Here is a 12,432-nt window from a genome sequence, read left to right as displayed (position 1 = left end):
TATTAAAAGTTAAATATAGTACTTTAAACCATCTATTGTGTAGATGAAGGAAATATGGTAGACATAGTATACTGGGACTCCACTGACCCCATGCGACAGGTTGGCTCATAAATATCCTTATAATCAGCATCGGGTTGAGAACTTTGGATTGAGATATTAAAGAGTGAGGTGGATTCATAACTGGTTGCCAACGGGTACAAATTGAAGGGTGGATGTTAACCTGGAAAGAAGAAAGCAGACAGAGTTGGCAGCGCGGAGCACAACGGTGAGGCATGCCACTAACAAACTTGCAAATATGGAAAATAAGGTCACCCTCTGTGAGTTAAACTAACAACAGAGATGAACATGCAATTGAGGGAATTTGGTGAGACCCAGCATCCGTCTCAACCACCCATGTGTAATGACAGTGATTTAGGATAGACATGTGCTTGTAGTTTAATGGGGAGAACCCTAATTCATTGCACTGCCTCTTGTTTAGAGAACTAGTTTATAAACATATGTGGGACATTTGTTCTGTAGTATTAGAAAGAATACTGCCGTTCAAGAAGCAGGAGTTTGGCCACTGGTAACCTAGCATCACCTGGGGGATAGTGTCGCTGTGTTGGGGGAACAACTTTCTTGTCACTGGAGAGAGGGTTTCTGTGTGGTGAGGCAAGGATGGTTTCTTAGACCTTTCCCTGGCCGGGATGAAATTTCCCTCAATTTCATCTCACTACCTCCTTTTCCTCCAATTCCGGTTATCCCCAAAGCAACTTTTGCTTGGCTTTCCTGGTGTTTGGATAGTGGCGAGGAAGAAGGCTCATGGAGGACATGAGTGTTTCCATTATTAGAATGGAAAGCTGCATTGTAAGTTGAAATAACTTGGCAGACTGATTTCCTCACTTCAGTCTTTTGTGGGCTAATTGTAAAGAGTCAGACTTCCTGAATTTGATCTGATGGAGAGACACACTCCAGCTGTCATAGATTCTCTGTTGTGATACCTCCCTCGGTGGTGTATTTGGGAGAGAATCATCCAGTAGATGATACCAAGACTCTCATAATCCCATGTTCTGCCTGTGACACACTCCAACGGCATGTCTGAGGGCTCTCTCCTCGGTGCTCTCTTAGTCTTCAGTTTACCAAGGCTTTGTGGAGTGTGTACCGTATCTAACTGGATGACATTTAATAGACTTTCTCTTGGATCCCCCAAACTCAAGAGTATAAGAAGTGACCTAGCATAAAATGTGTAGAATGACAGAAAATATAATGGAAAAAGCAAAAACAGCGAAAGATCTCATCCACAATAACAACAAATCCCACAAAATATCTAGTAATAAACCTAATAAGAAATGTGTGAGTAAATATATTTTTTAAAAAATCTCTAAAACTTTACTGGAAGGCATAAAGAAATACCTATATAAATGGTGAGACATAGTATATTTATAAAATATTATAAAGATGTCATTTATTCCAAAATTAATCTAGAAACTCAATGTAATCCTAATCAAAATCTAAGGGGATTTTTTTTTTGAAATGGGGTCTTGCTATGTTGCTCAGGCTGGTCTTGAACTCCTGGGCTCAAGGGATCCTCTTACCTTAGCCTCCTGAGTAGCTGAGATTTTAGATATGTACCACAGAGCCCACTTTACTGAGGGGATTTTCTAGACCTCAACAAGTTGATTCTAAAGTTCACATGGAAGAGAAAATGGGCTGGAAAAGTCAAGAAAACCTTTTAAAAGAAGAACAACAGAGGGCTCTCTAAAAGACATAGAAATATATTAAGGTATAGTAATTACAGCAGTGTGATATTGGTACAGAAACAGAGCAATGGAGCAATAAAGTAAGTCTAGAAACTAGAAATGTATATATGGGACTTTAAATTCTGAGAAAGATAGCATTTCAAATCAGTGGTGAAATAATGGCTATTTAAAAAATGGTGTTGGAATAATTTCTACCCAATCAGAGAAAAGTAGAGTTAAACCACGGCCAAATACTTTACAGAAAATTAGAGAACAAATGGATTAAGGAGGTACGTATAAAAAAGAACCCTATGATATTATTCAAAAGCCCAGTCAGCATATGCAAAGATGCTCAAATTCAGTAGGAATCTGGAGTGCAAATTAAAAATGACAATGAGATATCATCTTGAAAATCTCATTTGGTGACAATGAAAAAGCTTGATAATATTTTGGGTTGGCAAGGATGAAGAGAAATGAGCAGTATTATAGGGAAGGTAAATTACTGAAGCTTCTTTGGAAGGGAGTTGACAATAATAACTATCAAAATATTAATAATTTTTAAAAAGTAAATATTCCTTGATAAAGCAATTCCACTTCTTGGATATATCCCAAGGAAATGCACAAAAAATTCCACACAAAAATGTGCATGATGGCATTGATTGTCATAGTGTAATGCATAAACTTAAAGGTACATCAGGAGAAAAGTGGTTAAATACTGTAAATGGTGCGTTCATACATACTATGGAATTTTACAGGGAGGCTATAAAGTCTGGAAACAGATAGTTTCATTTTGTTCTATATTTTATAACATTAATAAACAACTTATGTATTCTCTCATGCTTCCAAATTTGGGAATGTGTGGAGAGTCCAAAAGAATGAGGTAGGGCTGGTGCAGTGGCTCATGCCTGTAATCCCAGCGTTTTGGGAGGCCGAGGCAGGAGGATCATTTGAGGCCAGGAGTTTGAGGTTACAGTGAGCTATAATTGTGCATTGCATTCCAGCCTGGGCAATAGAATGAAACTCTGTCTCTAAAAATAAAAATAAAAATAAAATAGAAAGGATGAGGTAGACCCGTATGTAGTGATGTACAGAGAGATGCTAAGTCATGGTGGAGGTGGAAAACACAAATTGTCATGCACAATGCTATTTATAGAAAGATGTGTTGCGTACCTAAATGTATGTACAGTCAAGGAAAGGAGACTAGTAGGGTATACACGAAATTTTATTTGTAATGGTTAACTCAGGATAGGACAATGGGAATTGGAGGGGAATGCAAAGTGGGGACATTCTTAATTCTTATTCTCTCTTTTCTTTTTTATTGGACTGATTACGAAAGCTTATTTTCACGTATTACTCATGTACTGATAAAACTGTTCCAGGGTGTTGCTGTGCAGAAGCACGCTGAGTCAGCACTGTGACATGGCCACCGAGATGGAAAGGACTTCAAGGTGGAGTGTGTAGCAGTGGGTTTTAGGGGCCCGAGAAGTTCCCCAAGGGCCTCCCTGGAGAGGCAGGATTGAGAGAGAGGCCAGGAGAGTGAGACTCCTGACTCCCTCTCCACTGCAACCAGAGCATCCCATTTTTTTTTATCTGTTTATGGAAGTGCTGCAGAAGATTTCACTTAGAAGTGAACTGGGGAGGCGGGGCTGCCATGACAAACGGTGCTTTGAAATTCACTATCCCAGAATAAGGATGGCGATAGCCCCCACTCCGCTCTGCTCTGAACACTCCTGAGAGGGCCTGGGTTTATTTCTTGTCCTTTCATCTCAAGAAGGAAATCAATGCATTTGACGCACTTGGAGAAGGGTACCCCACTGGGGAAGGGACTGGAAACTAGAGAGAATGGTTGAGGAAGCCAGGCTTGGGGGGCCGAGAAAGCTGACCTCAGTTATGAGAAGGGGAGTGGGCTGGTTCTGTGTGGCGCTAGGGTCAGGACTGAAGCCGTGGGTAAATGGAGATTTCAGAGTTGCCCAAAGACGGAATGGGCTGCACTGGGAGGTAGTGTGTTCCCCATCCCTGGAGGTGTGCAACTGGAAAGTGCTCGGCCGTGATGTTTGTGGCAGGGATTCCAACAACAGATTGGAGTTTGCCTGGAGAATCTCCAAGGTTCATTCTTTCCACAAATACTGTCTAGCTCCTGTGAGTCAGGCAATGTGCTGGGCACTGGAAATACAGAGGTGATTGAGAGAGACGAGGTCCCCGCTCTCAGTGAAAAAGCAAGCAAGGCAACAGAAAAAACAAGTGAACTTATACATTTGAGATGTTGCTCCCAGGATGACTTAACATGGTGACGTGATGGAGAGTAAGTAACGGAAGTGGGGCCATTTTTAGGTAGGGAGATGGGGAAGGACCTTCTGAAGAGATGTCAGAGCTGAGACCTGGAGGGTGAGAAGGAGCCATGTGTGCAAAGATCTCTCTAGGCAGGGGGAACAGGATGGGGCGGGAACATTGGGAAGTTGCTGCAGGATCTGAGGCAGGAGAATTCTGTGCTCTGATTTGGGGTTTCAAATGATCCTTCTAGCACTGGTGGGAAATGGTAGGGGCCTGAGGAGGGAGGATGGAGACCAGTTAGGAGGCTGTTTTGTGTCAAGCAGGGGAAAGATGATGCCAACTTTAACTAGCAGTTGACAGCAGAAAAGTCGGGAAAAAGTAGATGGATTTAAGTTTTATTTCTATAATTCAAAATACCTGCTTCATTTAATCAATTGATTCCAGAATAAGTTGGCTTTGACTAATGACTAAATGACTGCTTTCTAGCCAGTGTGTTAATATTTATGGTTGAACATAGGGGCTTTTAATGTCCTTGTGTGGTAGTTGTTTTCTTATATCTTAAAGACTTGTTTGCAAATACCCAAAGGGTTGGATGGCCAAAGTCTTCTTGCTACACAGGTTCTGACAGGTAGAATTGCACAGATGCTACTGAGCTTCTTATTACCCACACCGCGGTGCAGAAGACAGGATGCGGTTGTGTCCTCCCGTGGCCACGTGAGCCCTCTCCCCTCATGCTCAGCAAATGGACTAGCCCGAGAACGGGCTCCAGGGGTCAGGCAGTCTGGCGATCATAACTGGCCGCGCCATTTATTGGCTGAGAAAGATTGGGTGAATCATCCGCTCTGAGCCTCAGTTTCCTCATCTACAAAATAGGATTGTTGTATCTAAAATAATTCCCATAATTCACTAACCATGATTTCCTGGCTTTAAGAAAAGTGCTCAATAAATGACAAACACCAATGCCAACACCTCACATTCTCTTTGGAGCAGAACTTTTCAAAAGACTTATCTTCATGCTGTCTTTGTTTCCATCTGCCTTTTGTTTTCTCCATGCCCCTGAAGTCACATTCCCTAATTTCGTATATGTTCCCGCCCTTTGCTCATCCCCCATTGCCAAATCTGCGGGGTGCTATTCTCTATTCTTACTTGACTTCTCTCCTCTTTTGGCACTGTTGAATGCACCCCAGTTTCTTGTAACCCCTTCATCCTTTGGGTCATCCCATGAAACTGTTCTCTCCTGGAAGGTTTTAGCACAGAGAGTACTGTGATTAGATTGCTACTTTAGAAAATTCACTCGAAATCACCCAACAGCACATTCACAGTGCCTGGCACATACGTATTCAGTTAAGTGTTAGCTAATATTACTATTGGTTATTATTATTCTCTGTGTCCCATGGCGTCCTGTGTATCCTTCTGTAATAGCACTCATCATACTGTGGCATTATCTGTGATTTCCTTGTCCAATAGACTCTTTGAAAGCACAGACGCACTACTCACTGATGTCTGGTTCTTGTTTACTTCTGGAAACATGGGAGGATTGTGCTTCTCTTCAGGCAGGGCCATGTGGACTTCCTTTGGACAGTGAAATGTGAGCAGAAGTGGTATATGTCACTCCTGGATGGAAAGTGTTTACCTGACAATTACTACAGGTTGGATGTATCCCCTCCCAAATTCGTATGGTGAAGCCCTAACGCCCAGTGTGACTGTATTTAGAGATAGAGTCTTTAAGGAGGTGATAAAGGTTAAGGGAGGTCATAAGGGTGGGGCCCTAATCCGATAGGATTGGTGTCCTTATCAGGAGAGGAAGAAACCAGAGATCTCTCTCTATTTCTCTCTGTGTGCATGGAGAAGAAGCTATGTGAGGACACAGTAAGAAGTCAGCTGTCTACAAGCCAGGAAAAAGACCCTCACCAGAGACCAACTCTGATGGCACCTTGATCTTGGACTGCTAGCCTCCGGAACTGTGACGAAACAAATTTCTGTTGTTTAAGCTACCCACGTGTGTGGTATTTTGTTATGGCAGCCTGAACTAATATGCCACTGTTCAACCCTTTAGTGTATTGTTCCCTTGCATGGCAAATGTGACAGGGAGATGCAATGCTGAGCCACTACCTGGAGGACAGTAGCCCCAGAGAGCCCTGGATCTGCAGCAGAGTTCAGATGACTGATAAATGAGTCTATGTTGTTTGAGACACTGAGATTTTGGGGGCTATTTGTTACTGCAGGAAAGCCTAGCCTAAAATGACTAAAGCAGAACTCTATCCCTAAGGCCATATTGAGCATATGTAGGACCTTAATTAATAACTGAAGCGGAAAAAATAAATGAATAGAAAGAACTGTAAAAACAAAAACAAACATATAAACAGAAAACCAGAAAAGCATTTTCTTATTTTTGTGTGTTGAAGCCTTTGACTGATTAGTAGTTAATAATCTTTTACATTTGTGTTGCATTCACAAAAGACTTGCACACTTATTACTCTGTGTGATCTTATACACTGTTCTTAGAACCAAGCATCCAGAGGGAACTGAGCCTCAGAGCTGTTACACAGTGGCAGAGCTAGAACTCAAACCCTGGTCTCTTGACTCCTGGTTCAGGGCTCTGTCCGTTGCCCCTTAATGTCTACAAATAAGACCAGACTTGTAGACTATGTTTGCATAGACTGTCGTAATCAGCAGGAGTCCTGGCCACGGTGTGCCTGTCTCTGTGCCAGGCTAGCCTGACTCTTGGCAAAAGAGACTGGAACACACGTCCTAAAAATGGAAATACTGAGATTCATGCCGAAGGATATCCACACACACACATACACACACTCTCTCTCTGTGTCTTTGTCACATGTGTTTACATATAGTTCCACATGAATTCCAGCTTTACATGCCCCTGTATCTGCACACTCACATGCATGCCTGCACACATGTATAGACATACTCACATACTGACATACATTTAAATATTCTTTCACATATCCCCATGTATTTATATATGCATATTCACATGTACTTGAATATACACACATGTAAATATGCTGACTCAAATGCCGATACATACTTAAATGTCTGTTTATATATTCATAAACATCCACATACAAATAAATGAAAATAATATACTTTATGTACATTCACTCTTTTAAAAAATTTTATTGAACTAAAAATAAAAAAGGGTCTTGCTCTGTCGCCCCGGCTGGAGTGCACTGGTGTGAGCATAGCTCACTGCAGCCTTGAACTCCTGGGCTCAGGCAATCCTCCTCAGCCTCTCAAGGAGCTAGGATTACAGATATATACCGCCATGACTACAAAATCTGACTACAAAATTTTTTTGTAGAGATGGGGTTTCACTATGTTGCCCAGGCTGGTCTCAAACTCTGGCCTCAAATGATCCTCCCACCTATGCCTCCCAAAATTCTGGAATTACAGGCATGAGCCACCGTGCCCACCCTGCATTCATTCGCTCTTAAGTACTTTCACATATCCTACATATATGCAAACTCACAGATACATACACATCTACACTGAAACATTTTCACATGTTCATATATAAACACAGGAACACACATCTGTATATCCATATCTATACACGATCATACATATTTCTCTTTGAGGTTACACATCTAAATATATTCAAACCGGCATACACACATACACACGCCTATATGCACACCTGCACAGTCCCACAATGCACCCATGCACATACGTACTACACGGACACACAGATGCTGCAGCGCACACACTTATGCACGCTTGTAAGCACCCATGTCCAGACAAGCTTGGTGGGTTTCCTCTGGGTTCTAGCCCTGGGAGTTTCTCTTGTAGACTGCCAGAAGGGCTGCTGCAGAGCAGGACCTTCTCTCCTCTTCTCCCTCCTTCATTCCTATTTCGACTTCTACCTTCCTCTTACTGCACAGACTCAAAGAGAGTCCCTGGAAAGGTCAGATGAAGGACAGGCAGGCTCAGCCCTCCCCTTGTCGGGAACGGGTAGAGACCCCTGTTGCTTTGCTGGCTGCCTGTCTCTGCTCTCAGTCTATTAGCTCCGGTGAATAAAGCCAGGCCCTGGGAGGCAGACGGTTAGGCCTGGGGACTCCAGCTGTTTATAGAGCTGCAATGCACTCCTGCTGTTTCTGGAGAACAAACACAGCCTAGAAGGTTTCTGACACCAGGACTATGTCCATATTACCTTGTACTCATGGGGCACAGCCAGCTTTTTGTGTGGTCGGAGAGGTGGAAGTCAGGGGGCCTGGGCTGGAAGTCAGGGGGCCTGGGCTGATGGTGCCACTAATGAGCCGTGTGTGCGTCCGTGGGCAAGTGCAATCCTCTCTCAGGGCTCCAGTTTCTATACCTGTTCAATGAAATTCCCTTTCAGCTCTAATTGCCTATGATGAAAGGAGACAAGCAAGGACTGGGTAATCCCAAACATCTAGGGATACATATTTATATTTGGCTCAGGAGACCATGTGCTCAGTTCAAAGTCTATCTCTGTCACTTATTAGCTGTGTGTCCTTAGGAAAATAACCTAGCCTTTCTGATCCTTAGTTTCCTCATCCATAAACTGAGGATAACCTTTCCCACCTATGGGAGTTGTTGTGAGGCCTAAATGAGATGATATATACAGAAGTGCTCTGCATACTGTCCGGCACATAGTAGCATCTAGTGTGTTCTTTAAGAACAAGTTGTCATTATTACCAAGTCCAGTCTTGCTCCTAAGAACATTTGAGTGACAAGGAAAGAGGCTTGGATAGGAAAGTGGTGCAAAGGGTTTGGTTGGTGGGATCCAGGGAAGAAAGAAGCTGAAGGGAGGGGAATCTTTGACTATTGCAGAGAGCACTGGACTTGGGTTTCTTTCACACCCATTTCATGCTGTGTGACCTTGCTCAAGTGACCTTACCAATCTGGCCATCAGATTTCCTCTCTGTAAAAGAGAGGGCTGGACGGAACAATTCCTTAAGGCTTTGTCTAGGTCTGAGATTTTAGTTTTTTTTTTTCTAAATCATCTGCAAAGTAAATTAAACACATAGATAATTAAGAAGTCAGTGAAAAAAAATCACAGTAGGGTAAGTCCTCACTTCATGTCGTCAATCGGTTCTTGTAACCGAGACTTTAAGTGAAACAAAGTACAGCAGGTTCTTGAATCCCATCATGTCGTTTGACATCATTTTGTTGTAATGTTGATGAGAAAAAAATTGCTTATGGTATAGTCATTTTGCTTAAAGTGGCAGGTTCCAAGAATCTATTGACGAGGTTAAGGAGGGCTTACTGTACTATCCAATGTACAAGCTGCAAAATGCAACCCCTGCCCTACTCTGGAGTAACGTTAATAAACAGGTAGAAAACTATGTCATCTGCAAACCGTTCCCGAGGAAGCACCTCATAGCTGATCCTTCATTTCCTGTCTGAAGATTGTTCATTTCCACCCAAGGGGGCCATCTCCTCTGGGCTCCTCTTCTTGGATATCTCCATTATCATTATTTACTCTTTCTTCCTGAGGTGTGCTGAGCCTGGCACAGTATTGGGTTGGATTTCTATTTTTTTTTTTTTTTTGAGACAGAGTCTCACTGTGTTGCCCGGACTAGAGTACTGTGGCATCAGCCTAGCTCACAGCAACCTCAAACTCCTAGGCTCAAGCTATCCTCCTGCCTCAGCCTCCTGAGTAGCTGGAACTACAGGCATGCGCCACCATGCCCGGCTAATTTTTTCTATATATTTTTAGTTGTCCGATTAATTTATTTCTAATTTTAGTAGAGACGGGGTCTCGCTCTTGCTCAGTCTGGTCTCGAACTCCTGAGCTCAAACGATCCGCCCACCTCGGCCTCCCAGAGTGCTAGGATTATAGGCGTGAGCCACCGCGTCCAGCCTGGATTTCTATTTTTGATAACACTTTGGTTGTTGCTTATGTGTGCTTTGTAGGTCCCGGGCCTCCAATGTCTTGAGTTTGTGCTCTTCAGAGTTATGGCCATTTGGCACTGAACACTTATCTATGGGTTATGAGAATTGGGCCTTAATCCCCGCATGGTCACTAACTAGCTTTGTGATGTGCTCTGTCCAAATTTCAGTCCTCAGCTGTACAGTGGGGAACATAGTGTGCAGTATCTCTACATTACAGAGTGGTTGTCAGGCCACGTGTTTGGTGAAGAAACCAAATGAGAGAATGAATGTGAAAATGTGCTTAAAATTATAAGTGGCATTTAATAATAGCTGACATTCATTGCATGTGTACTTTGTGGGAGGCACTGTGTTTGACACTATGCTTTATCTTTTAATATTCATAATAGGCCATGAGGTGGATGTTATTGGTATCCCTCCATTACAGATGAGGAAGCCAATTTAGGTTACTTTGCCTAAGATCATAGAGCTTAGCCTCAAATTTTGTCTGGACATTGAAGACTGTATCATAATTACTCTGCTACATTGTCTCTGTGAAAAACAAAATGTAGCAGGAGCAATATCTGGGAAGGTGGACAGAAGACCCAGGGGGAGGGGAGGGAGAAACCAAGGCTCAGAGAAGTCTAGGGATTGCTCAAGATCACACAGGAAATCAATGATAGTGTTGGGGCTTCAGTGTCCAGAGTCTCCATCATCATCACCATCATAGAAAATTTTTAGTGAACATGTACAAAGCATTTACTGTGATAAACATTTTCCTGCACATATCACACATAATACATTAATGAGGTCAGTATGGTAAACTTTTTTACTATGGAAAGTTGTAAAAACATTCAAAAGTAGAGCAAATTGTACAATTAACCCAATATGCCCATTTCAGCTTTTACAATCAGCAGTCTTCTGCCATTCTGCAGATAAATTTTTATTTTTTATTTTGGAAATGGGGTCTTGCTATGTTGCCCAGGCTGGATTCAAACTCCTCGGTGCAAGTGATCCTCCTGCCTCAGCCTCCCAAGTAGCTGGGACTACAGGAGTGCGCCACTGCACCCAGCTAGTACAGTTGAATGTTAAACTTATGAGCAGTTCTTTCCATTTTCTTTTTCTTTTTTTTTTGAGACAGAGTCTTGCTTTGTTGCCCGGGCTAGAGTGCAGTGGCATCAGCCTAGCTAACAGCAACCTCAAACTCCTGAGCTCAAGCAATCTTTCTGCCTCAGCCTCCCAAGTAGCTGGGACTACAGGCATGCGCCACCACGCCCAGCTAATTTTTTCTGTATATGTTTTTAGTTGTCCAGCTAATTTCTTTTTATTTTTTTAGTAGAGATGGGGTCTTACTCTTGCTTAGGCTGATCTTGAACTCCTGAGCTCAAATGGTCCTCTTGCCTCGGCCTCCTAGAGTGCTAGGATTACAGGTGTGAGCTACCGTGCCTGGCCCCCATTTTCTTTTAATCTAAAAATTTAGCCTGTTGTATAGTTTTGTTTTTGTAATTTTGGGTGTTTGGCATGTGCTAGTCTGCTAGTTCTTTGGCCATTTACAGATGTTATGTCTTTACCCCAGACATTGAATAGGACAGTAAAAACATTGAAGCCTCATCATATACCACTGGAGATGTGAAAAAACACCTGATTCCCCACCTCCTTGGGAAAGACCAACGCAGAGGATAAATATTTCAGGGAGAGAGATATCCCCAGCAGGAAATAACAGCTTGTGTTTTGACTCACTCACCATGGTTGTCTCAGCAATGGAACCAAAGCTGTTGATGAAAATGTTGCAGCTCACGTTGACCGGGGGACCTGCCAATCGAGAGAGATTTCTGCTTAGCTTCATGGCCTTGAAGAAACTCACAGGATAGGACCATTCCTGGAACACTGACTTCAGGGGCGGATCCCCCTTGGTGGAGGACACCCCTGCTTGCCCCCACCCCACTCCCAAGCACCTGCGATTCTGGCCACCATTTTACATTTCTATGCCAGATTTCCTGGTCCCCAAGTGAGCGCCAGGTACAGAACACCAGAGGCTGAGCTGAGAAGTACTTTCATTAACACAGGATGATTCATCATCCTGCCATATGGTTGAAATCTTTTCCCCAAACCCCATCGGCTGCCTCGTAATTTGTGGCTGAGATATATTTATGGCTACAACATTTGGAGGCCATCTTGGGAATCGCAGGGAACAGCAAGTTCCTTGCCTTGAACTTATGAACCAAGAATGATTGCCTGAAAGGCGTTGGTGGGAATTACCCCCTGAGGAATCCAGAGGGAACATCAAGAGAGGTTCACGAGTCTTTGTTAAATACTTTTCAGGCAAGTTTTTTGAATCTTACTGCAAAAGATAGGAAGGAAGGAGAGGATTAATTCGCTGCTTTGGTATCTCAGTGTGCTGTCTAGTTGAAGCCCAATGTCTTCGCTTTATACCATTAATTACAGCAGTTACCATTTACTAAGCATGACGAGGTTTGCTGCTGTGTTGAGAATAGCACTAACATCATCTCATTCCGTCCTCTCAACAGCTGCATGAGAAGATATGGTTATTAACTCCATTTACAGATGGGAAAGCAGAGGCTCAGAGAGGTTG

At 43.0% G+C, this 12,432-nt stretch overlaps 1 protein-coding gene across 3 annotated transcripts in view; it reads right to left on the bottom strand.

The window, feature by feature from the left end:
* GLRA1 (glycine receptor, alpha 1) overlaps window positions 1-12,432 on the bottom strand; it is an 84,979-nt gene that overhangs the window by 28,911 nt on the left and 43,636 nt on the right. For all 3 annotated transcript variants that reach the window (XM_012658252.1, XM_012658251.1, XM_012658253.1), the window contains one exon: window positions 11,584-11,651. In XM_012658252.1, the coding sequence (XP_012513706.1) occupies window positions 11,584-11,651 (68 nt within the window). The remainder of the gene's footprint in view (window positions 1-11,583; window positions 11,652-12,432) is intronic.

This window comes from Propithecus coquereli, unplaced genomic scaffold (assembly GCF_000956105.1).
Source record: "Propithecus coquereli isolate 6110/MARCELLA unplaced genomic scaffold, Pcoq_1.0 Scaffold58, whole genome shotgun sequence".
Lineage (NCBI taxonomy): Eukaryota > Metazoa > Chordata > Mammalia > Primates > Indriidae > Propithecus > Propithecus coquereli.
Note: the sequence above shows the minus strand (reverse complement) of the source record. Positions and strands in the feature narration are given on the sequence as shown.